At 32.5% G+C, this 27,406-nt stretch overlaps 1 protein-coding gene and 1 non-coding gene across 3 annotated transcripts; both read left to right on the top strand.

Moving 5' to 3' along the window:
- Positions 1-13,398: 13,398 nt before the first annotated feature.
- On the top strand, positions 13,399-13,505 carry LOC128294285 (small nucleolar RNA R71). The gene has a single exon (XR_008284599.1). It is a non-coding gene; the product is annotated as a small nucleolar RNA R71 (small nucleolar RNA).
- Positions 13,506-24,842: 11,337 nt separating this feature from the next.
- Positions 24,843-27,197, top strand: LOC108486576 (SNW/SKI-interacting protein A-like). 2 transcript variants are annotated; one of them, XM_053029682.1, is made up of 2 exons: positions 24,843-25,034; positions 25,173-27,197. In XM_053029682.1, the coding sequence occupies exon 2, from the start codon at positions 25,197-25,199 to the stop codon at positions 27,018-27,020; it is 1,824 nt and encodes a 607-aa protein (XP_052885642.1). In that variant the 5' UTR covers positions 24,843-25,034; positions 25,173-25,196; the 3' UTR covers positions 27,021-27,197. The 2 variants fall into 2 exon arrangements, with proteins under 2 accessions (XP_052885642.1, XP_052885641.1); XM_053029681.1 differs by having other exon boundaries at positions 24,854-25,034; positions 25,169-27,197.
- The last annotated feature ends 209 nt before the right edge of the window (positions 27,198-27,406 follow it).

The raw sequence follows: 27,406 nt of genomic DNA, 5'->3' as shown, positions 1-27,406 counted from the left end.
ATGATTAGCCTCGGCATGGCTAGTCATGGTCATAATTGGTGACATGTATGATGAATTATTAGTTAGACCAAGGAAAATCATGAAATAGGCATAGTTCACTCTAGTAACAGATGCAAACAGCAGCAGTGATGTGAGATTGAAAAATCACTAAAAATAGTAGAAATGAAATTAAATAATGAATAAATTATGTAATCGAAGATCGATGAGTCTATTTTCATACGGAAGAAGCGAAACGACCATATGAGCTATATGTTAAGAGATGTTTAAATTCTCGTTAAGCAGGGCCAGAGCAATTTCTGGATTCCCTGTTCTGACTTAGGAAATTTACCATAAATTTTATTGAGATAATTAGAGGTCATACCTTATATGTACAGATTCATCATCGAGTCTAGTTTCATTAGAGACAAACAGTATAGGCATTGAAGCCCTGTACAGGGAGATATTTAAGTTGAAATGCACAGAGGTCAGTATAGTCAAACCTTGAAATAGGGGAGAATTTAATGAATAAACTTTACTAATTGGCCCAACCAAAAATTCTACAAAAATTCTACCATATAGATATACGAGTCTAGTTTCAGGGAAAATTTACGAAATTGGATTTTGAGTTTCAGAACTCAAGATATGATTTTTAAAGCGACTACGATACAGTTAGCCAGCATGCCTGGAAAAAAAAATTTGGGGGAAATAAATGAAGTAAGCTCGGTAACACCTCGTGTTCGATTTCCGGTAACGGCCACGGGATCGGGGTTTTACAATTATCGACTTATTTATCAGATATTTTATTTCATCTAACGTTTATATTTAAAGCCAATTGAAATCAAACATATTGTCCCTTAAACGTACTTATTTTTCTCGACATGTTTTACTTGAATTTATTACTCGTCTCAATATACTTAAATTTCTTGTATCAACGTATCAAAGATAATCACATATTTACATGTCATGATAAATATCATTCTCTTGCCATTTCTTCACAAACATAAATAAGGTAATTCATTATATCGATATTTCATGCATTTAAAAATACAATTCAAGTTACACTAACTTACTTTGTTGATTGTTCATGTTTATAATTTCATTAATCCGATATCATTTCTTTTTCACGTTCAAGTCTCGTATTCGAGTCATCCGGATCTTTATAAATAAATTTGATCGTTGTTTTCATTTATTTCATGTTCTAATACATTCAATCAATGCTCTAAACAAAATTATCATTTTACCCCTAAATTTTTAATTAATGACGATTTCATCCTTCGGCTCAAAAAAAAAATTCTTGCAATTTAATCCTTATTTCCAGCCGTTATTCTCATACAAATTGATAACAACCCATGAATTCTATAAAATATCAGAATTTTCCATAATTTCAACACATTTCAATTTAATCCTTAAAACATGTTTTTCCCCAATCTTGAACTAAATTAATAATTTCATTCAATTTTGCAATTTTAAATAATAAAATAACCCATTTCATGCAAATTGGTCATTTCTAACATTTTTACAAAATTACACATAAAGTTTTACTTTTATTCAATTTAGTCCCTAAGCTTAAAACATGCAAATTACCCATGCTAGCTGAATATTCATACATATTTTCCTCCTCCTGCTCTCCATTCCACATCCTTTATTTATATAACATGCTACAACTAACATTATCAATAATTTCACTATTTACTTATATGTATATTCAAAACTGTCCACTTGCGTCATAGTCACTAAATTATTTATATCTTGAGCTACAGAACTCGAAATTAAGATACGCTAATTTTCCATGAAACTATACTTATGTATATTCTTACCATAAAATTTTAAGAATTTTTGGTTTAACCAACAGGTACAGTTTATTCTTTAAAGTCACCCTTATTCTGCTGTCTAATAGTTCTGACACTTCTTTACTAAAAATTAATTATCTCGTTGTACAGGATTCAAATGATGTTCTTGTTTATTTCTATATAAAATAGACTCATTTAGGATTTTAAACATATAACTTTAAGAACCTAATTATTTTTATCCAATTTTTGATGATTTTTCAAAGTCAAAATAGGGAAACCCGAAATCATTCTGACCTTATCTCACAAAATTTATTATATCTCAGATTTACAATTCCATTACTTACATCGTTTCTTCTATAAGAAACTAGACTCAATAAGATTTAATCTCATATATTATTCAACCTCTAATTCAATTTCCAAAATTTTTTGGTAATTTTTAAAAGTTAGACCACTGTTGCTGTCCAAAACTGTTTTAATACAAAATGTTGATTACCAAGTTTATAACACCCTTATTTCCTTTCTCTACAATATTTTCCATCACTTTCTCTTATTTTCCTTCACTAACATATCAAGACTTTATATAAGAAAACTTTACATTTATAATGGTCACTAAACTAACTAAAAATTCGACTAAGGCAAGCGCACCTATCGAACAGTAGTATAGTTATGATGAGACCGAAAATATCGTATCCACAAAGACTAAGAGTACTAGTAATTACTATATTTTTATTATCTAGCCTAAGAATTAAAGAAATGTTTTTGAACTAAGATTAACTATCTAATCAACTAAGAACACGACAGAGATAAAAGTTGGAAAATACTATTGGAAAACCGATGGAGAAGACAATACCCAAGGAAGAATTCACCTAGACTTTACTTATTACTTTTGAATTAGACGATTTATTCAATTGATTTAATCCGTAGAAATCCCTAATTTATGTTAATATCCCTTTCGAGACTAAAAACAACTGACTCTAGGTTGATTAATTAAAATCTCTTTCTAATTGAAACTCCTATTGTCGCATTACGCAATCTATGGACTCCCTTATTAGATTTGACTCTAATCCGACAGATTTATGTCGTCTTATCTTTAGGATTGCATGCAACTCCACTTAATTATGAATGATTTACTCTTAAACAGGAACTTTTGCTCCACTGAATAAGTACATCAAAAACCTGAATTAATATCCAGGAATATTAAAGTAAGGATTAAAACTTACAATTAAGAATAAGAACAAATATTTATCATATAATTCAAATAGTAATAAGATCCGTCTTAGGTTTCATCTCTCAGTTATTTAGGGAGTTTAGTTCATAATAATGGAAAACATCTCAAAATTGGGAAAAAAACAAAACATAAAGAAACCCAAAGAACTTCTCAGTAAATTGAATTGAAATCTTTAGTCTTGATGTAGGTCCTGCTTCCGAGCTGATTCCGATGGCTGTCCTTGAGTATTTTCTACCTTCTACTCTTTGTCCCCCTTTTGATCCTCTTCTACGGTGTTGAAATAGACTTTGGAATGCCTAAAATAGCCCAAAATTAGCCTTTTCTAAATAGAATTAGACTTAGGTTTAACAGGGACACGGCCGTGTGCCACGCCTGTGTGAAGGTGCTCAAACCGTGTGTAATTTTAAGTTGGTTTCTAGTAGACACAGCCATGACACACGGGCGTGTGGCCTGTCCGTGTGCCTCACACAGGCGTGTAGCCTGCCCGTGTGCCTCACACGAGCGTGTGGTTTACTCGTGTGGAAGTGCCTAGGCCGTGTGAAACACTGAATTAGGCCCATTTGGTCCGTTTCTTACTCTTTTCACCTTCCTATGCTCACCTAAGTATAAAACATGAATTTAAAAGATTAGGAGCATCGAATTGAATGAAACTAAGGAAAAATCATCCATAAATATGCCAAGCATAGGGTAAAAATATGTATATATTATGGTTTATCAAATATCCTCACACTTAAGCATTTGCTTGTCCTCAAGCAAAATCCTCAACTCACAATTAAAATAAATTCTTCTCAACTTATAATTCTCATCAATAATGTTTCGAAGTAATCCCCAAGTAATCATACATTGAGAGCTTAACTCAAAGAACATTAACGTTTCAAACAATCCAAGTTGAGCATTTTAATCATAAAATCATAGGTATCCCTTTTTATCTAAGTAATTACCTTTAATTCCAAATCGACAAAGGTTGACATCCTCATTAAAGATTCACTCAAATCACTCAAAGTGTTTAAAGTTCCATGATTAAGCACTCAATAGTCAAACATAAAAAGTTATTACCATAGGCTTGCATGAAAATCAAATCTCCACCACTATAAATAAGATGATACACAAATCAAAAGGTCTTTAAAGGGTTGTAACGGGGCTTGGTTAAAGGTGTGGATAAAGGCTAAAAAAGAAGGTTAGAATCGAGATCGAATTGATAAATTACCTAACTGGAAAAAATAACTAACATTAAATAATTACATTCATCAATTTTATTAAAGATAAACATGAGCTTCTTCTCAGAATATGAAATTAAATACTTAAGCTCAAAACAAAGAACAAATAATGTATATTTTTTTTAAGAATAAAAACAAATAATGAGAGAGAATTATACAACTCAAATGAAAGAACATAGTTAGGCAATTAACCAAATCAAATCTCGACAAAAAGGGAATCAATAAAATAGGAAAAATTCTCAATGAATCAAAAAGTATGATATAGGGGTTAAAATTTAGGGTAAATTAAAAAAATGGTTTGTTAATCTCAAACGGGTTCACTAAGGGTTAATGATGAAGGTAGGCTTTTTATGGGGTAAGTTGGTTAAAACCTAAGTGCCTTTATCATCTCAATATATCAAGTCAAAGGTGTGGTCTTGACATGCATAATCGAAGCAAGTTCTAGAATAACAAATCAATGTTGACACACTCATAACCAATAAAATAAGTGAGTAAGAAAGATATATGCTCTAAAAGGCTCAAAATCTTACAAAAATTATGGGTATTTGATGTCAATCCTGTAAATTTAAAACTTTAAGATAATAACTCAATTCAGGGAAACAACTTAGCAATTTTAATTCTCAAAAGTCAACGTATCATGCTTGATCCTCTAATGTCTTAAAGTTTAAACAATCGATGCACAATTACCTATGATTTAATTCAAAACATATCAATAAAAATTATAAATCAATCAGAATTCACTCTAATAATAATATGAGAAAATTATTTGAGAACGAGATAAAAATTCAGGGATTTTTTGATAATCATATAAATAATCTCCCCACACTTAAGATGTACATTGTCCTCAATGTACAAAAATAGATAATAACAGTATAAGCATAATATCAGAAGAGATGGAGAGAAACGAAACTACCCTAAATGTTTGGATGAAATCCTTGGAATAGCGAAAGCTAGAATTTTAGATAAGGCCAATGAAATGCATGATTCTGAGTTACTAATAAGAAAATAAACACAACTGTGGAAGAGAATTAAGGGGTTACTGGATAATAACCATAAAGATGAATATAGTTCAAAATATAAAACATAAATCTTCAAAAATAAATAAAAGGAAAATACAATTAAAAATAAAAATAGTAATAATAATAAAAAGGACTCAAAGGTCCTCATCATCGGATGCCTTGTGGGTCAACGGTGCCGAAGGAGAGATGTGGAGGTGGTGGCAAATCTATCGAAAAGTGGCATCGATGCTGTCGAACAGCTCAAAATACTGCTGTTCAAAGCAAGTGAGTCGCTCGGATATATTTGTCAAAATGACAGTAGGAGGTCGGTGACTCGGTCGTGGTGGTGGGTGTAGGTCCTCGTGACGGGGAGAGACATTATCAATAATGTCCTCTGGCTTATCCTGGTTATCAAAGTGAACGAGTCTGTACTAAGGGGGGTCGAATCCACGACGTCGCTCTATCATCCTCATGTGGATCATACTAGAAATTCCCTGAAAAGACATCTGGCCTACTAGTGTGAGTGTTGATGACATCTCTAGAGTGTCGAAAAGGCCGAAGTGCCGAGCGATACGAGTCACATAGGAACCAAGACAGATGGGACCCCTCCTATGGCAGTCCGTCTGATGGTGAAAAGCAAGTGCTATGAAGTATGCCAGATCAAAGACGTGACCAGTGGCCATGCTCCATAAAAAATAAGCATTGTGGTGCTAACTACTCCTGTGCTCTCTCTCCTGCCAGTCAACGTGTGAGCTAATAAGGTGTGGATGTATCGCAGAGCCAGAAAAGAGATGTCGCCTTCTAGTGACTTGAGTCATAACAGATTTGACTAGCTGTGAGATTGGTCAAACAGCACGAAGGTAAGTAATGGATGTGATGGTGGAGGTGAAGAAAGTTATCAGCACCTATAAACTCGTCGGTGTAGATGCCCAAACCTGCGCCAAACTCAGGGACGCTCATATGTCGCACTAAGCCACCAAGTCGGAATGTAATGGTGTCGTGCTCGTCATGTGATGACATCACTTACTGAAGGTAGAATGTCGAGCAAAAATCTAAAGTAAGCTCCATATATGTGGGCTCAACAAATCAAAGAAACGGTCCCATGGTGTCGTAGTAATGAAAGCACAGACCTCATCAACTAGTCCGACTTGCTCCAATGCGACCCAGTCAATACATCGGCCCAAACCTAGCGGTCGCACACATAAAAGCTAGAATAGGTCCTCAGGTGGGTCTGTAGAGAATCGGAGGTAAAGATGACAAACCTCGGCAGAGGCGCTCGAGGAGGTTGCTCCAGGACCCTTCCGCTTTTTCGAAATAGGGACGATAGTCTTTTTGCCTCATGTGTTTGTCATAATGAACCTGCAAGAGTAAAAGAATCCAAATCAGGGAACAACTAGATAATAAAATTGCAAGTAATGAATTAATAACGATGTAAACAAACTATGGATGTAACAAATAAGTGGCCACTAATTAAATCCACAACTATATTTAGAGGAATGATAATGAATGATGAAGTCAACAGAATAACAAAAATTAGATTATACGAATTGGCAGGAGGCAAATATGACTAACATGATAGACTAAATATGAAGCTTCTAAGAGAATAGCAGCAACAGTTAAACATAATAAAGTTAACTTAAACTAATCTGCAGCAAACTAGATATCAATTCAAAGGTATAATAAAACAAAACTAAAGTAAAAATAAAGACAAAGATAAAAATAAATAAATAAAATGCATAACATAATAATAATAATTCTAATAATAATAATAAAACAAAAGATAGGGAATGATAGAGGACCGACGGTGAAAATGATGGTGGCCAGAGTGCTACGGGTTAACGGTGGGGGTCTGGTTTGAAGGGAGTTGGGGTGTTGTGAGCATGGGGGAGGGGAAGCGTGAGGGCGTGAGTTGGGTGGGGGAAAGGTGTGTGCGGCAAGGGGGGTGGACTGTAATACCCCGAAAATTTTTACAATAAGATATTATCCTTGATATAGTAAAATAAGAAAATAAAATGACAAAAAGGGAAATTTTGAGTTATGTCGATATTGAGAAGTATATTATGATATATTAATTTAAGAAAGGACTAAATTGTAAAAGAGAGAAAAGTTTTGTTGCACAAGAGTAAATACTCAAAATTTGAGGGGTTAAAGTGTAAATATGAAAAGTTGAAAGACCAATAGCGTAAATATTTTAAGGGTGGAATGATCTAGAAACTAAGGAAAATAGATGAATTAGGACCAAATTAAATAGGTGAAGAACTATGAGGGACTAAATTGCAATTTTACCAAATTAAATGATGACTCAAGGATGAAATTTTAAAAGATAATAAAGGGCAAAATGGTCAATTGGAAGAGAGAGAAATCTAGAAAGTAATAATGATGCTAGAGATATTTTGATATTTTCTAATTATTTAATTAGATAAATATTATTTTATTATTATTTTAATAAGATATTTTATTATTATTTTATTAGTATATAAAGAAAGAAAGATGAGGAATTCTCATCCATTTTTCCCATGCAAAACCAACATGAGAAGAAGAAGAAGAAGAAAAGAAGTTTTCATTTCTTTATAATTTGGTCCTTTTACCAAAAATTCACCATTTTCACCCAAAAATCAAAAGAATTTCCATAGCTACCAAAAGAGAAAAATGTTAAGGAGACTATGGGAAGTTAGAATATCAAGTTGGATTCAAGAAATGAAAGCTGAAAGAGAGAGAACATCAAGATGAAGATTGAAATCAATAGAACAAGGTAAGAACATTATGATTTCAATATATTTTTAAGTTTGATATTATTGAAAAAAAGCATGGGATTAATGTTAATGTAGAGTTTCCTTACATATGGTCCTATGTTCTTGATATGTTAGTGAAGAGAAAATAAGAGAAAGTGATGAGAAATAGTGTAGAAAAAGAAAATAAGGGTGTTATAAACATGGTAATTAATATCTTGCATTAAAACAGTTTTGGACAGCCGTAGTAGTCTAACATTGAAAAATCACCAAAAATTGTAGAAATCTAATTATAGGATAAATAAAATATGAAATTAAAGCTTATTGAGTCTAGTTTCTTAATTATGTAAGCAATGAAATTGTAAATCATGAGATATAATAAATTTTGTGAGACAAGTTTAGAATGATTTCGGGTTCCCATGTTCTGAATTTGGAAAATCATCAAAAATTGGAGAAAAATAATTATGAGATTAAATTTATATTTTAGAATCTTGAATGATTCTATTTCAATAGAAATAAATTGGAACATCATTCGAATTTTGTACGAGGAGATAATTAATTTTTAGTGAAGAAGGGTCAGAATTGTCAGACAGCAGAACAAGGGTAACTTTAAAAAATAAACTGTACTTGTTGGCTAAACCAAAAATTTTGAAAATTTTATGGTAAGAATATATATGAGTCTAGTTTCATGAAAATTAGTGGATCTTAATTTGGAGTTCTATAGCTCCAGCTATAAATAATTTAGTGACTATGACACAGATGGACAACTTGAATATTCATAAAAGTAAATAATAAAAATTATAGATAATGTTACTTACAAGTGTGTTATATACATTAAAGATGTGGAATAGAGAGGAGGAGGAGGAAAATATACATGAATATTCAGCTAGCATGGCTAATTTGCATGATTTAGGCTTAGGGACTAAATTGAATAAAAGTAAAAACTTCAGGGGGCAATTTTGTAAAAATGTCAAAAATGACCAAATTGAAGGGAATGAATTGTTTTATTATTTAAATTAAAAAACTGAATAAAATTATTAATTTAAGATCGGGTGAAAATTGGGAAAATGGTAAACTACCAGAATGCCCCTGAATCTTGATATTTTTGCAATTTCTCTGGGTAAGTTCGTGTAACTTGAATTATATTCTTAAATGCTTGAAATGTATGTTATTGATGTGAATATGATTTGAATGTTCATTGTATGAAAATTGATGAAACATTGATATAATTAATAAAAAGGGAAAGAAATCCCGATCGAATGAAAGGAAAATTCAATGGATCTCTGAAAAGGAATTGATGATAAAAAATGATCTAGCCCGGACGGGTGATCCTATCCTGTTATAGCCCTCCCAAAGAATATGTGTAAAATGGATTTAGCCCAAACGGGTAATCCGAATTAGGGTCTGAATTTAGCTTGGACTGGTAATTCAGATCCAAGCTCATTAGAGTAATTGTCGTTGCAAGGGATTTAACCTGAATTGGGAATCCCGACAATACTCTATGAGTTTATATTACAGGGGATTTAGCCTGGATTGGTAATCCGGCTGTAAGGATAAGGTTCGCGGGAGTGTGCTTTTTGAAATGAAATATGTAAGACCATGGTTGAAAGATAACATAGCAACATGATATGAAATGTGTAAGACCATGGTTGAAAGATACCATGGCAACATGATGTGAAATGTGTAAGACCATGGTTGAAAGATACCATGGCAACGTGACATGAAAAGACCAAGACCATAGTTGAAAGATACCATGGCAATATGACGGGAAATGAATAAGACCATGGTTGAAAGATACCATGGCAGCATGACATGAAATGAATAAGACCATGGTTGAAAGATACCATGGAAACATGACATGAAAAGAATAAGACCATGGTTGAAAGATACCATGGCAACATGACAGAAAATGTGTAAGACCATAGTTGAAAGACACTATGGCATCATGTCAAAGATAAATAAGACTGTAGATGGGAGACGTTATGACATCTGTTGAACAATTGATATTCAGTTAATACGTATCAGATGACCAACGGTTATATGAAATGGTTATCAGATGACAAAATAGTTGTATGAAATAATTATGAAGATAGATAAACGAAATAAGTATAAGTACATAGAATAGAATTTATGTTAAGTTTGATACAAACTATTATGGAATAAATATACATAAAATATATGGAAATGATGGAGCATGAAATATTGATAAAATGAAATGAATGATATATACTTATGAAGAAATGGTAAGAGAAAGATATGTTTCATGACATGTACATATATGATTATCTTTGATATGTTGATACAAGAAAATTATGTAGGTAAAGACAATTATTAAACTCAAGTGTGACACGTCAAGAAAATAAGTATATCAATGTTGAATTTATATGAAATATGTATAGTATACTAACAATGTCGCTGTTTGATGCTTATACAAGTGCCAAGCTGTTAATTGAATGGTAATATATTTATTTGTATGATACATTGAATCGGTAAGTATTTAATTGAATTTTTTTTAGGTGATCTATAAATTCTAGTAATGCTCCGAAACCCTGTTTCAACGTCAAATACGGGTTAAGGGTGTTACATACACCGTCGGTGTGGGTTGCGGTTAAAGGTGGCTGGAGCGCAAAGGAGGCTGGGGGTGAGTGTGTGTGTGCTGGTGTGGCGCGAAGGTGGGAAGGGCAAGGGGATGTGGGCAGGGGGCTGAGAGGGAAAAGATCGTGGGAAGAGAGGGAGTTAGAAGAGAGACGGGGACAACGGTGGCCGGAGTGTGGAGGGGAGGGTGCAGCGGCAGTTAGAGGTTGAAGACAAGAGAGAAAAAGACAAAATAGAAAAAGAAGGAAAAGAAATTAGAGTTTGGGGTTACAAGAGGGGCACGGTCATGTTAAGGCCCCGTGTTGGGCCACACAGTTGTGTCACACACCTGTGTAGCTTGAGTTTAGCCCATGTTAATCATGAATATTGAATGCCCATTCATCACACGGCCTGGGACACACCCGTGTGTCCAGGCCGTGTGGTGCACACAACTATATCGCACAGTTGTGTGCTACGTTGTTCGCTTCTCCCATGCCCGTACGGTATCCCACACGCATGTGTGTCCAAACACACGACCGTGTGTCTTACCTTTGTAGTTCTCTGACTTATTTAAATTTTGAAAATTCAGCTCCAGTTTTTACACGACCTAGGACAAGCTCGTGTGTCCAAGACGTATGGTCCACACGGCCGTGTCGCACACCCGTGTGGATTTATCGCAGGCCATGTGCATGTCGATATTTGAGAAATTTCAGCCTTGTTTCCACACGGCCAAGGACACGCCCATGTGTCCAGGCCGTGTGGGTCACTGTTCTTGCATAAAAATATGAAAAATAGATAAAATAAATGGTTTAGTGGTGTTAGTACTTGGGTTGCCTCCCGAGAAGCGCTTATTTAAAATCTAAGCTCGACTTACCTCAATTTCGTGTGGTCACAGTGGCTTGAGGAGTTGAAACTCCTCACTCCTGCTATCAATTCTATCAAAATAAGGTCTGAGTCGAGTATTATTTACCTTGAAAGTTTTGAATTCAGTATGTGTTACCTCAACTGTAACATGTGGGAAGATATTCAGTATCGTGAGGGGAATCGCTCCGAAGTAGCAATTCGAGGGTCCTATTCATCTAACAATACTTTGTCCTCGAACTGAAATTACTTTGTTTCATCCCTACACTTATCGTGGTGTCGCTTTGATTCATCGTGTGCTTTTGGTTTCTCCTTGACATATGTTAACCATTCGTCTAGTTCATCGATCTAAAGCCTTCGTTATTCGTGAGTCGCTCTGTTTTTGTAGCATGGATTAGAATGAAGCTCTATCACGTTCTTCCTAAGGGATTCTTGCAAAGAAGTTTGTGCCTTAACATTATTCAAGTTAACAGAACTTAAACAATCGTCTCGATTACTAGATATATTAGCAGAATCACGAGCTTGAAGTTTAATCGTGTCATCATCTACACAAAGTATTAATTCACCTGTGCCAACATCAATAATAGTTCTAGTAGTTGCTAAAAAGGGCCTTCCTAAAATTAAAGGTACGTCACTATCCTTGTCCATGTCTAGAACGACAAAGTCAACTGAGAATATAAATTTATCAATTTTGACAAGCACATCTTCAATAATACCCTTAGGAAATCTAATTGTTTTATCTGCCAATTGAATGCTCATCCTAGTTTGTTTGGGTTTCCTAAGACCTAGTTGTTTAAACATTTTATAGGGCATGACATTAATACTTGCCCCTAAATCAGCCAAAGCATTGTTAACAGTTAAACTACCAATTAAGTAATGAATCGTAAAACTCCCTAGATCCTTCAACTTGTTGGGTACCCTATTCTGTAGAATGGGTGAGCAAACTGCGTTTAGCTCCACGTATGACGCATCATCCAACTTTCGCTTATTTGCTAAAAGCTCTTTTAAGAATTTAATGATATTTGGCATCTGCAAAAGTGCTTCAATAAACGGTAAGTTAATATGTAGCTTCTTTAACAGTTTCAAGAATTTACCAAATTTTTCATTTGCGTGGTCTTTCCTTATCGCATTTGGATATGGAACACGTGGTGTATAATCTTTAATGACCGAATTCTGCTTATTTTGGCTTACCTCAACCTTACCACTGTTTACTGCAGTTTCTTGCCTCGGTTCAACTTCAAATTCAGCTAACCCTTCTTCATTTCAAACAGTAATCGCATGAAGCTGCTCCATTGGGTTAGTTTCAGTGTCACTAGGCTAGTTTCAGTGTCACTAGGCAAGCTACCTTGTGGTCGTTCGAAAATCATCTTTTCCAACTGGCCTATTTGATTCTCAATTCCTTGAATCGACGCTTGTTGATTTTTAAGTGCTGTTTCAGTGTTCTGAAAGCGAGTTTCAGGCACCAAAATAAACTTCGTCAGTATTTCTTCAAGGTTTAACTTCTTCTCTTACTGGTAAGGTGGTTGAAAACCTGGAGGGGGTTATGGTCTTCAATTTCCTTAACCTCCCTAAGAGAAATTGGGATGGTTCCTCCAACCTGCATTGTAAGTATTACTATATGGATTATTCTAAGGTCTAGAATTGTTACCCATATAGTTGACGTGTTCGTTCTCTGAGCTAGGGTTGTAGGCGTTCTGAATTGTTTATCCCTCATCCATTAATATCGCACTGCATCACTAGATGTACCTGCATAGAACCATATAAGCTATCAATCTTTTTATTCAACAGTTCTACCTGGTTTGATAACATGGTGACCGCATCGACATTAAAAACACTGGCTATTTTTTATGGCTTTGTCCTCATAACTTACCACTGATAATTATTCAATAACATCTCTTCAATGAACTCATAAGCCTCCTCAGGTATTTTGTATTTAGGGTACCGCCAGCGGCTGCATCGATCATTTGCCTAGTTGAGAGGTTCAAACCGTTGTGAAAAGTTTAAACCTGTAGCCATAAAGGTAACCCATGGTGAGGGCACTTTCTCAATAATTCCTTGTATCTCTCCCATGCATCATAGAGAGTTTCTAGATCCATCTACACAAAAGAAGAGATATCGTTCCTCAATTTAGCTGTTTCAGCCGGCAGAAAATATTCAAGTAAAAAATTTTCGGTCATTTGTTCCCAGGTGGTGATTGACTCTCGTGGTAACAAGTTTAACCACTGTTTAGCCTTATTCCTTAATGAAAAGGGAAACAACCGAAGGCGAATGGCATAGTCATAAATGCCATTGATTTTAAAGGTTTAGCAGAATTCTAGAAAATTTGGCAAATGAGTGTTTGGGTTGTCGACCTGCAAACCATCAAACTGAACAAACTGTTGTATCATTTGAATCGTATTAGGTTTCAGTTCAAAATTATTTGCAGCAACAGTAGGTCTAACTATACTCGATTCAGTTCCTGTTAAAGTAGGTTTAGCATAATCATTCATAGTACTAGGAGCAGGATTTTGATTTACTGGATTTGCAACCACCACAGGAGGTAGCGAATTATTCTGATTATTAGTCATCTTCTCGGTTGTAGTCTGGATATCGTTCTTTCGCTCTTCCTCTATGTATTGTAGGTTTCGCCTTATTTCTCTTTTGTTTCTGCTAGCTGTGCTCTCGATCTCACTGTCAAAAAGCAAAGGTCCTGATAAGTTCCTCCTAGTCATACACTAGAGACACCTGCCAAAAGCAAAAAGAAAAATTAGCTAAGAAGAATTAAACTAAAAACAAAAAGTAAATTGCAATAAAAGTAAAAATGACTAAAGTAATAAAAATCAAATGTTCCTAATATCTTAGTCCTCGGCAACGGCGCCAAAAACTTGATGGTCACTAAACTAACTAAAAATTCGACTAAGGTAAGCGCACCTATCGAACAGTAGTATAGTTATGGTGAGACCAGAAATATCGTATCCACAAGGAATAAGAGTACTAGTAATTTCTATCTTTTTATTATCTAGCCTAAGAATTAAAGGAATTTTTTTGAACTAAGATTAACTATCTAATTAACTAAGAACACGACAGAGATAAAAGTTGGAAAATACTATTGGAAAAACGATGAAGAAGACAATACCCAAGGAAGAATTCACCTAGACTTCACTTATTACTTTTGAATTAGACGATTTATTCACTTGAATTAATCCATAGAAATCCCTAACTTATGTTAATATCCCTCTCGAGACTAAAAACAACTGACTCTAGGTTGATTAATTGAAATCTCTTTCTAATTAAAACCCCTATTGTCGCATTACTCGATCTATAGACTCCCTTATTAGATTTGACTCTAATTCGGCAGATTTATGTCATCTTATCTATAGGATTGCATGCAAATCTGCTTAATTATGAATGATCTACTCTTAAACAGGGACTTTTGCTCCACTGAATAAGCACATCAAAAACCTGAATTAATATCTAGGAAAATTAAAGCAAGGATTAAAACTCACAATTAAGAATAAGAACAAATATTTATCATATAATTCAAATAGTAATAAGATCCGTCTTAGGTTTCATCTCCCTTAGGTATTTAGGGAGTTTAGTTCATAATAATGGAAAACATCTCAAAATTTGGAAAACAACAAAACATAAAGAAACCCAAAGAACTTCTCAAGAAATTGAATGGAAATCTTCAGTCTTGATGTAGATCCTGCTTCTGAGCTAATTCTGATGGCTGTCCTTGAGTATTTTCTGCCTTTTACTCTCCGTCCCCCTTTTGATGCTTTTCTATGGTGTTTAAATAGACTTTGGAATGCCCAAAATAGCCCAAAATTAGCCTTTTTCGAATAGAATTATACTTAGGTTTAACAGGGACACGGCTGTGTGCCACGCTCGTGTAAAAGTGCTCAAACCGTGTGTAATTCTGAGTTGGTTTCTAGTCGACACGGCCATGACACACGGGCGTGTGGCCTGCCCATGTGCCTCACACGGGCGTGTTGGTTTACCCGTGTGGAAGTGCTTAGGCCGTGTGAAACACTGAATTAGGCCCATTTGGTCCGTTTTTGGCTCGTTTCTTGCTCTTTTTGCCTTCCTATGCTCACCTAAGTATAAAACATGAATTTAAAGGATTAGGAGCATCGAATTCAATGAAACCAAGGAAAAATCATCCATAAATATGCCAAGCATGGGGTAAAAATATGTATATATTATGGTTTATCAATTCACATCATGTCTATGCTTTTTCAATAATATCAAACTTAAAAATACATGGAAATCTTGATGTTCTTACCTTATCTTATTGTTTCCAATCTTTAACTTGATTTTCTCTCTCCTCCAGCTTCTATTTCTTGAATCTAACTTGATATTCTAGCTTCCCATAGTCTCCTTATTATTTTTCTCTCTTGGTAACCATGAAAATTCTTTTGATTTCTAGGTAAAAATGGTAAATTTTTTGTGGAATGACTAAATTGTAAAGAATGAAAATTTTCTTTCTTCTCTTCTTTTATTTCTAACGTGGGATGCATGGACAATGATGGATGGTGTGTGTGTGTTTTTTCACACACACACACACACATATATGTAGACTAAATAAAATAATAAAATATCTTATTAAAATATTAAATAAATAATAATTATCTAATTAAATAAATATAAAATATCACCAACATCATCATTACTTTCTAGATTTCTCTTTCTTCCAATTGACCATTTTGCCCTTTGTGATTTTTTAAAATTTCATTCTTGAGTCATCACTTAATTTGGTAAAATTATAATTTAGTCCCTCATAATTCTTCACCTATTCAATTTGGTCCTAATTCATCAATTTTCCTTGGTTTCTATATCATTCCACCCTTAAAATATTTGTACTATTAATCCTTCAACTTTTTCATATTTACACTTTAATCCCTCAATTTTGAGTATTTACTCTTGGGCCACTAAACTTTTCTCACTTTTACAATTTAGTCCTTTCTTGAATCAATATGTCATAATATATTTCCCAGTGACATAACTCAATTTTCCTCTTCTTGTCACTTTATTTCCTTATTTTACTATATTAAGGATAATATCTTACTGTAGAAATTTTCAAGGTGTTACATGAATAAACGAAATAAACTTTATTTCTGCGGAAAATAAACTTAATATCTTTAAATTGAAATAACTGAAAATATGTTTATAACATAAAAGTATTTAAAAATACAGACTCACACTAAAACCAAATATCTTTTAAATGACATTACATCCATATGAGCAGTATGCTCTTATAAAACCTTAGGTGTAGTTCCTAAATAAGCAGATCCACAATCATGGAGTTTGTCCTAATATGCTTTATAGGCACCTAGCCACTCTAAACTTTTACTTTAACAATCAGTAACTTAAAGTCTATGTGTTTTGACTTTGATATACTTCTATTGCTATTGGAATAAAATACTGTAATTTGTTTTCACAATTTGCACTTTAGTGACAAAATATTGTATCAATATTCCATCAAAATCGGATTTCTGTATACCTGATGATCTCTAACTGATTAGATCTCCGATATCTGAGCATGTAATCTTTTATTCTTTAAAAATACCTTATAACCCTTTTGGATGCTATCCAATGGTCTAAACCAGGGTTGCTTAAAATAGCTGTCTAACATCCCAATAATGTACACAATATTCCAATGTATACAAACCTGAATGTACATTAGACTTTCCACTGCTAAAATGTAAAAAATCTTATGCATTTTTATAATCTCAAAATCATTCTTAAGGTATTGATTGAGGCTATACTTATTATTGACAAGCAGTATGTCATTAATATATAAAACCAAATATAGAACCTTACTCCCACTAAACTTATGGTATATACGATTATTAACAAAATTCATCTCTAAATCGAATAAGATAATCATTTGATAAAATTTGTAATATTACTAATGAAAAGTCTGCTTAAGCCCATAGATGAAGCTATTTAATTTTCAAATCATTACCTTTACATCATCAGACACAAAGTTTTCTAATTGCACATTATAAATGTATGATCAATGTTACCATTGAGAAATCATTAACTTAATATTCATTTGATGTAGCTTAAGGTCAAAATATTCCACTAAAGCCATTATAACCCTTTCTCTAGTGGACCTTTTTAATGACATTCATTCTTGAAGTTGTTGAGTTTGTTCTTCTGGAACAATTACCTTATCTTGAATAGAGAGTTGTTCAACATTGTCTTATTGAGGCTTTGGATTCACTTCTTAATCAATGATAGGTATGAGAACCTAAACATTGTCAAAAGTGATAATAGAAGCTGAGTTAGAATTCAATTCATCCTTAAAAGCAATGTCTCTAACCTTATTTCTCCCTCCAAACTCAACATTCTAAAAGAGTGTTGTAATTCTCATCTTAAAAATATTCCTAATTGTGGGATCATAAAACTCATAGCCCTTAGATTGCTCAGAATTTCCTTGACCCTTATACTTTATAGACATCAAAAAAGTCAGAACTGATGTCATTTCAACATTATCGTTTTTAGCAAAACGTTTCTCAATTTCGTCAAGGAAACTTTGGCTTGAGTAATATTTCTAAATTCTTTGCCCCTAAAGGCTTCTGAAATGTTGTACTTCATGATCATTAGGCTCATGTAATTTGAACAATCCCACCTCTCAAAATTCCTTTTAACATAAGGGGTGTTTTCCACAGTGAGAGGTGGGAGTTGTTCTCCCCTTAGTGCAATGTCTATGTTCATACAACCAAACACTATAAGTAAGTGCCTTTTCCATTCATTGAAATTAGTCCCATTAAGCATGGGTATAGAATTTATATTGACAGATATTGTGGAAGTAGAAGATAAATTAGCTGAATATAGAACAAAAAATAAATAAAAATAAGCTCACATCAATATTCATAAGTAAACAGTAAATTTAAGATAATGGCTAATCTCATCTCAAGATACCAAACACAACATTAATATCAAGTCTTTGGATAGTAATATATATTAACATTAAGCGGCACTCTTGTTGTAGCAATCAAACATTGACAATAAATTTTGTCAAACAATGAATTAATCTTTGGAGTAACATATTGCTCACATAAAGTACCTTAAAATTGTCACACATTTATCACCACAGATGTCGTTGAAATTCTGCCAAATATTAACTTACCTTTGGTTCAATTAATAAACGCATGAATCACAAAAACATATAATCATCTTGATATTTTAAATAAATAATCTATGCAAAAGAGGTCACTTTGGCAACATTTTGTTTTAACTAATCTATTTAAAATATTAGACATCCTTAATTAAAACCTAAAGTCGAAATCTAAATTTATTTGTTTCAAAATATTTCTTTTAATTTCATCTTTCAATCAAATTAAAAGATAATAGTATATATATGTATATATTTATCCCAAAACAACATACAATGATGTTCACAAATATAATAATAATTGAATAAATCATAAACCATAAGACTTCAAATTTAAACCAAAATAATTTGAATAAAGGTAAACCTCATCATATCAGACACTCCATTAATATTTCATCTTTAGACAAAATATTAACTTGTAAGTAATATATTAGTGTAATAATCAAACATTGACAATAAGAACATGTCGAACCATAAATCTTCATTAGGGCCAATTTATTGATCATATGTAAAATCGAATAATTGTCACATGTTTATTACAATAGTTGCACATGTAATATTATTAACTTTCATTTGGGCTAATCAATATTAACATAATTTAAGTTACATGCACGCAACTTTTTATGTTTTAAAACAAAATAATTTATACAAAAAAAATCAATTTGGTGACTTTTTGCTTCAATTAAGTTATTTTAAAATATATATAAACATACCAATATTCAAATTTAAAATTTACTCAATAGTCAAATGTTAAAACTATTTTTATTGCTTTATAGACTCCGAAATAACCCAAAATAAGGTTGTCTTAATAATGCAATAAGAAACCAAAAACCTTAATTTTTGACTATTTCTTTTTTTTTTCCAAAACTATATATTTCAAAACCAAACAGAAATAATATAGTGGTTAAAGGCCAAATAATTAATAAGCACATGTATTCATAATTTTGGCATGGATAAAAACACCAAAGCAATTCACGCATATACATGTATTCATAATCAAATAGAAAAACTTACCCTGAATTTACCATGTAAATCCAAAGTTGTATTTATAATTAAACAGATATTCACACGAATACTTGAAAAATATTTTCAAGCCAATAAATCTCAAAAAAACATAATCATAATAGTTGGCATATCCCACAATTCATACAATAAACCATATCATCATAATTTAACTAAATATTTGGAATCATAAGATGTCAAAATCTAAAATTATAGAACTAAACTTAAAACCAAAATATTTAAATATGTATGTGTCGACTTGGCAGCATAGATAATTGAAATTCATCGACTAATATTAATAACTTTAAAATAAGTAATTATGCACTAAGAATAGGAATCAAAATAAGCGGCGCAATTGGTAAATTTCAACAGCAACTATGATGCAAAACATTAAAGATTAAAGATTAATTTATCTTACACTAAAGCGCCAATAAAATTAAATATATAACCATAAAAAAAATAACTCCAATAATTAATCCGTAAAACTAATTCAACAAATACTTGCACATATACCTTTTGAAAAATTCTTTCTATGCACGAGTATTTTAGAAGCAGATATAGTCAAACTAAAATAATGTGTATAATCACATGAATTACTAAAAACTTTCTCAAACCAACGCCTTTAAATTACTAAATAATCAAATAGAAATCGAAACATAAGTGAACCCCAAAATATATACTTAAGATTTTAATCAAAACTATATATCTGAGATATCTTAAAAAAAAATAGTAGACTGATATTATAGATGCATATATCTTGACAGCATGTATTTATCCAATTATCAACTGAAAGTTCAACTGAATCTATGCCAATACAAATCACATATATTGAATGTATTCCAAAATAATATATATAGTTTAATCAAATAAAAAACCGCAAAAAAAAAAAAAAAGGAAACTCGTGTGCTTAATTGATAACCCATGTAAACAGAAATTTGTTTCGACTTTTCAAAGAAAAAAAAATCGACCTAAACTGAATTGTTATAGTACCAAACGAAAAACTAAACTAACAATATATGAATTTTATTGTAAATTACCTCAACCATTAATGCTCATAGAATTCAATCGCATCGCATCATCTTTTACGTTAATAAAACTTTAAAAATCCAATTAATAAAAATCAAAACCCAAAAATTTTATTATGAACATAGTATATAATTGAAATATTAGACCTATAAAATTTGAAAATCGAACCAATCCAAATTAATAGAGAACCAATTCTTTCTCAATAATTTAACATGACGAGGCTCGATATCACTTGTTATATTTGTAAAATAAATCTAAAATAAAACTTAATAAACTAAGATCTATCATGTCAAATAATCAATAATAAATAAATAAACTAGGATCTATTTTGTGTGTAATTTAGGGACCATAACCCTAATATTTATAATCTTGGCATATTAGTTCTAATTCCTAATTAGCCTATCATTAATTAGAATTTGATTAGAATTCAATTACAAGAGTATCTACATATATTTGACCCATACTTTATTTAATAATTAAAGCCCAATAAAACTTTAACCAAATTAGATCACTTTTAATTTGGGCCTAACTTATCATGATAGTAAATAATAACATGTAATTACCCTTATTATATATGTGATATCCATATTTTCCAACATTACTCATTTCAAAAATTCTCTAATATTTCCTAACCTGTCATAGCACTATACCTAACTCCGAGGCATAATGCAGATGTTACACCTAATACCCAAAGGATAAATTAGAAGAAAAGGCCAATTTTAAAAAAAATATTTGGAGATTTAGGCCGCTTTTGCCCATATTTAAGGAAATAAATCAATTTTAGGGAGAGAAACAGAAAACGCTTTCTGTAAGAAGCATTTTCAGTTGACATGTTGGAAAACGCATTTACTTTAATAACTTAAAACATTAGCTTTTTTGTTAGATGGTTAAATGATAGTGGTTTTATCCTTGAATTTCAAGTTCGATTCTTCTTCTACTCACATTTAATGATATATTCAAATTACATTTGTATTATATAATTACATATTTATTATTTTATTTATATAAAAAACTTCAAAACAATATATTTATTAATAAAAATATTAATTAAAATTTAAAAAAAGTTTAAAACAACATAAAATAAAAAGTACAAATGTGAATAAGAGAGGAATCAAACTCAAGACTCAAGAACAACATACTAAGATTTAATCATTTGATCAAAGGAGATGACGTGTTAAATTAGTAAAGAAAATGCATTTTGTAGAACATGTTTTTCGATATGTCAACTGAATATGAGAAAAAAAAGGGCCTAAATTCCTAAATATTTTTTAAAATTGACCTTTTCTTCTGATAGGTGCTAAAAGTAACATGCTTTAGTCTCATTCTTAAAGCATTTTTGGGTGATTATTTGATGTTAATGGTGAATTTTATACTCCTAATCCTTTAAATTCATGTTTCTATACTTAAGAGAGCATTTTGAGAACAAAAGAGATGATAAACGAGCAAAAAATCGAAAAACCGGAGTGAGTTACATGAGCCACACAAGTTAGACCATTCCACGTGACTTAGTCACATGGCCGTATGAGCCCCACGGGCTGCCATCTTCTAATTTATCCATACTCAAAAATTGGGCGAGGCCATAAATTATTTAAATCAAATGAAAGAAATAATACAATTATAACTTATATTGTAATCCAATAGAACCCATTTGCATCAATGTCTCAAAAATCTTCAAGTTTGGGTTGTTCAACTCCATCTTCAAGGCAGACTATCTTTTTAATGGCAGACTTTTTTTTTTTTTTGGCTGCTAGATGTTTGAAGACCAACCAGAAAAAACCCTCAAAACTTGTGGGAGGCTACAAAGCTGAAAAGGACTTTCAACATTTTTGATACAATACCTAAAATTACACATAGTCTCTCCTTAATTTTTAAATAGAAGAATAATGCGTTTCAACGCATTCAAACACACGTTACATAAAGAGAATTGTTGGTTTTATCTATCTTTTTTAATGTAAAATTTTCTTTTAATTTATTTTTTTATGCATAATCAAGGGTGAAATTCAAAATTCAAAATAAAATTTAGAATTTAAGATCCTAATTATATTGAAAGTATTTTTAAATAATAGAATCTATTATATTAATAGGATTTAAATAAAAAATAAAAAAATTATAATTATATCTATACAAATGCTAAAATTGCACAAACATATATAAATAGAATTCAGTTGGATAACTAAATTCAATGGTAAGAAAGTAGGAAATTGGGAGATTTAAACAATTATAAAATGAAATACATTTATGTACAACCTTAAAAATTCCCATTCTTTCTCCATTTAAAATACAATTAATTAAATACAAAATTTAAAAACAAAACCCTTAAATAGCCATGCATGATATTTACTGTCACAATCAGAGACTAGAATGAGAAAATTTTGTATTTTTTAGAAAATAAGAAATAACTAATATATTCAATTCTTTTGCGGATTTGAAAAATACATAACATTTGCTTTAAAGCTTTAAAAAAAAAAAGCAAATCATATCTTCTCACACACATATTCAAGGTTTTCGCACAAAAATTATATATCTGTTCTGATGGCATAGTTAATAGAATGATAGATGGCAAATTAACAGGGGTGTAGACAGTCGCCAATAAATCTACTTCCATGCATTGTATGAGTTTAAAATTATTAATTTTATTTTTACCTAAACACTAAATTTAAAATTCAAAACGCGAGAAAAATAATAATTATAATTAATATTTAATTATATTTAAATGAAGTTATTAATATTTATTAATAAATTTTCCTTAAAAATATACAATACTTATAATTAATATTTAAAAATAATGATGTATTCATAAATAATACATAATAAATGGAAAAAATTTGGAGCCTATTAAAATATTGATTCTCAAATGGGTCATTTGAGTAACAAAAGCGGACCTGCCTGCCTTAAAAACGCAACGTTCTTAGGGGTGAATAAAATTCAATTTGATTCGAAAAATTTGAAAAAAAAATTAAATTTTGAATTATTCGAATCGAGTTAATCGAATCAACTCAAATTTATTTTCAAATTTCGAATTTGAATCGAGTTGAATTCTTGAATTTAAATAACTTGAATAATTCAAATAAACCTAATATAAACTATATTTTTTAATTTTTTTAAATTTTAGGCTTTTACTTAATTACTTAACCCAATTTTCTCAAGCCCACATTCTGTTTTATCCCATTTCCCCAACCCCAGGCTCGTCTGCCCAAAGAAATAATTTCCCAAAACCCAATTCCTCCCCCCAAATCAAACCCTCGAGCTCCAGCCAATTCCATCTTCCAAAGTCTAAACCCCAAATTAATTTTCTTATTCTCTCCAGACTCAAGTCTCCATTTCTAATAAAATCAAACCCTAAAATCTATTTTTCTCAAAAAAAAAAAACCCTAAAATAAACCCTCATTCCTTCTCCTTCTAGTTCATTCAAACCTTCAAACTCCAAATCGAGTTGCTGTTCCTTCTGATCGAGGCACTTTGTTCTTTTCCATTTTAAACTTGAAGTTTTTGCATCTTTAAGAAGGTTTGTCTTGAAACATTTTTGAATTATTGAATGATTTCCGGCTCGCTCTATGTTCCTTCTCCACTTACCTGTTTGCTGTTGTGGAGAAGGTTACAATTCATTTAGGGAAAAAGAAACTGAACTTGTGGGGATTTACCATTTAGAAAGGGAAAACAAAATCTTGAAGACTGTGTTTTGATTCAATGGTTTTTCATAATAAAAACCCAGACCCGTATGATTTTTTTTATCTGGGTTTACTTGATGAATCTATTGAAAAAAAAACTGTTGTAATGTGTTATTAAGTGTTATCTAAAAAAGTAAAAATACCCCACATCAATTTTTACAGCTTGATTGAAGCTTTATTTCTTAAAACTCTTATGATTTTCTCGTTAGAGTTTTACAATATTTAAGTTAAGAAATTATTAATTCATAAGGATATTACTGTTTCCTAGAGGTTTATTAATTTATAAGAATTTTTTAAACTTAGTTAATTAATTTTTATTCCAGCTAATTTTCACCAGCTTTAAAGTGTTTGTGTTTACAAATTACAACAACCCCAATTGATTTTACTAATTACCAAAAACAAAAATCGAATCTGCCAATTAACCAGAAAATAGATGATCATAAAATAATTAAAAATAAAAATCTATTCGATTTTAAATAATTTGAAAAATTACATAAAATAAATAACTTTAAATTTATTTTTTAAATTTAACTCGAATAAATATATTAAATTCGATTTAAATTCTATCTCACTTATCTCGATTCGAAAAATTTTAAATAAAATTAAAATAATAAAATAAAATTTAAAATTCAATTAACTTCAAAATCTTAATTCGATTCAATCAAATGCTAACTACTAAATGTTCTAATCTAAATTTATCTCATACGATATTTTTTATTTCCTTATATTTGCGAGCCTGACCCTCTAATCTTAACCCTACCCGAATTGCCCTTTCGACAGCCGACTATCGACATAGCTAGCTGCTGCTCAGTTCGATTTCTATCAAATCATTAACCCGATCGGTTCGAGAGCTTTTCAAGGTATTTATCCTCTTTTTGTTTAAATTAGGGCTTTCTGATTTTGCGTTCGAAGCGTTTTCTTTTTTATGTTATTCGCTTTCTAAATCCTTTATTTAATAAATGTTAGGATTTTTATTTTGCTTATTATTTGTTAGGCAGAAATCTTGTAGATTTGGATACGCCATGGCGGCTTTGAAGGATCTTTTACCAGATGCGAAAAACTCAACGTCGACCTATTATGATCACGCGAATGATCCTTGGTTTAAACAACGGTTTAGTACGTCGGAGGAAGAGAAATCCACTGTCGTAACGGCGAAGCCAGTACCGCCTTACTTGAAGCGCGCCGGATTTGTTCCTAGGAAAGTTGAAGACTTTGGAGATGGAGGAGCTTTCCCTGAAATACATATTGCTCAATACCCGCTTGATATGGGAAGGGTTAAAGGGGCAAAACCTGGATCGAAGATTCTTCCGGTGACTGTTGATGCTCGTGGGAATTTGGCTTATGATGCAATAGTTAAGCAGAATGAGAATGCCAAGAAGATTGTTTATTCGCAGCATAAGGATTTAATTCCTAAGATTTTGAGGAATGAGGAAGAGGGTGATGATGAGGGGGAAGAAGAGGAGGAGATGCAAAAAGAGATCGAGGAAACTATGCAAGAAACTAAGGCGGCTTTAGAGAAGATAGTTAATGTGAGATTGAGCGCTGCACAGCCTAAGAATGTTCCGAAACAGTCTTCGGATTCAAAGTATATTAAGTATAAGCCTTCACAGCAATCGGCTGCGTTTAATTCAGGTGCTAAGGAGAGGATAATTAGAATGGTAGAGATGCCTGTTGATCCTCTTGAGCCTCCCAAGTTTAAGCATAAGAGGGTACCTAAGGCTTCGGGATCTCCACCAGTGCCAGTGATGCATTCCCCTCCACGTCCTGTTACTGTGAAGGATCAGCAGGACTGGAAAATTCCACCTTGTATTTCAAACTGGAAGAATCCAAAAGGGTATACTATTCCGCTGGATAAGCGACTTGCTGCTGATGGAAGAGGTTTACAGGAGGTTCAGATTAACGATAACTTTGCAAAGCTGTCTGAGGCTTTGTATGTTGCAGAGCAGAAGGCTAGAGAAGCTGTGGCAATGAGATCAAAGGTGCAGAAAGAGATGATGATGAAGGAGAAGGAAAGGAAGGAGCAGGAGTTGCGAGCTTTAGCTGCTAAAGCCCGTTCTGAGAGAACTGGGACGGTGGCACCATCTACTGCTGTTCCAATGTCATCTGATAGAAGTGTGATGGATACTGATACGAGAGTGGATTATGAGCCTGCGAGGGAAAGAGAAAGGGATATGCCAAAGGAATCGAAGGAAGAAAGGGAGGAGCGGTTGCAGAGGGCGAAGATACGTGAAGAGCGTCGTAGAGAAAGGGAGAGAGAGAGAAGGTTGGAGGCCAAAGATGCTGCCATGGGTAAAAAGAGTAAGATTACAAGAGATAGAGATAGAGATATTAGTGAAAAAGTTGCTCTTGGTATGGCTTCTACTGGTGCTGGAAGAGGTGGGGAAGTAATGTATGATCAAAGGTTATTTAACCAGGAGAAAGGAATGGATTCTGGATTTGCAACTGATGATCAATACAACATCTACGACAAGGGTCTATTCACAGCGCAACCTACTCTCTCGACACTCTACAGGCCAAAGAAAGACGTGGATTCGGAAATGTACGGTGGTGCTGATGAGCAGTTAGAGAAAATAATGAAAACTGAGAGGTTTAAACCTGACAAGGCGTTTGCTGGTACTTCTGAGAAGAGTGGTCCAAGAGACAGGCCAGTTGAGTTTGAAAAGGAAGTTGAAGAAGCTGATCCATTCGGTCTTGACCAGTTCTTGACAGAGGTCAAGAAGGGCAAGAAAGCCATGGACAAAGTGGGTAGTGGAGGGACAATGAAAGCAAGTGCAGGTTCGTCCATGCGAGATGGCTATGAAGGGGGATCTAATAGATCTCGCATTAATTTCGAAAGAGGACATTAATATACATGGTTCTGTAGCTTGTTTATTTGCTCATCTTTGTTACCCAGTGAAATCTTAAACCCTGAAATAGCAGTCTGGGGTGAGATTTTCTCTCTCTTCGGTACGTGGAATGTTGTTTTATTTTCTCTTGTAGACTTTTAAATAATCATATTTCTCTCTTATTTTATATTTGGTCGATTTCTTGTCCCATGATCATCTGTGTGCATTTCATGAAATAGTATAATCTACAGAGGATAATTGCTTCTTCTCATTGCCCTTTCTGTTCGTTGATAATTACTTAAAAAAAGGTGCGAAGATTCATTGTGGCGTTTATGAACTTCTCTAGAACTTCATCTTGCATCTTTTGAGCTGCTTAGAGCTAGAGCAATGTGTGATATTGATTATAT

The sequence above is a fragment of the Gossypium arboreum genome, chromosome 6 (genome assembly GCF_025698485.1).
Source record: "Gossypium arboreum isolate Shixiya-1 chromosome 6, ASM2569848v2, whole genome shotgun sequence".
Classification (NCBI taxonomy): domain Eukaryota; kingdom Viridiplantae; phylum Streptophyta; class Magnoliopsida; order Malvales; family Malvaceae; genus Gossypium; species Gossypium arboreum.
Note: the sequence above shows the minus strand (reverse complement) of the source record. Positions and strands in the feature narration are given on the sequence as shown.

What these genes read in the sequence shown, in the direction of transcription:
- LOC108486576 (XM_053029682.1), top strand. Translation starts at nt 25,197, where the DNA reads ATGGCGGCTTTGAAGGATCTTTTACCAGATGCGAAAAACTCAACGTCG.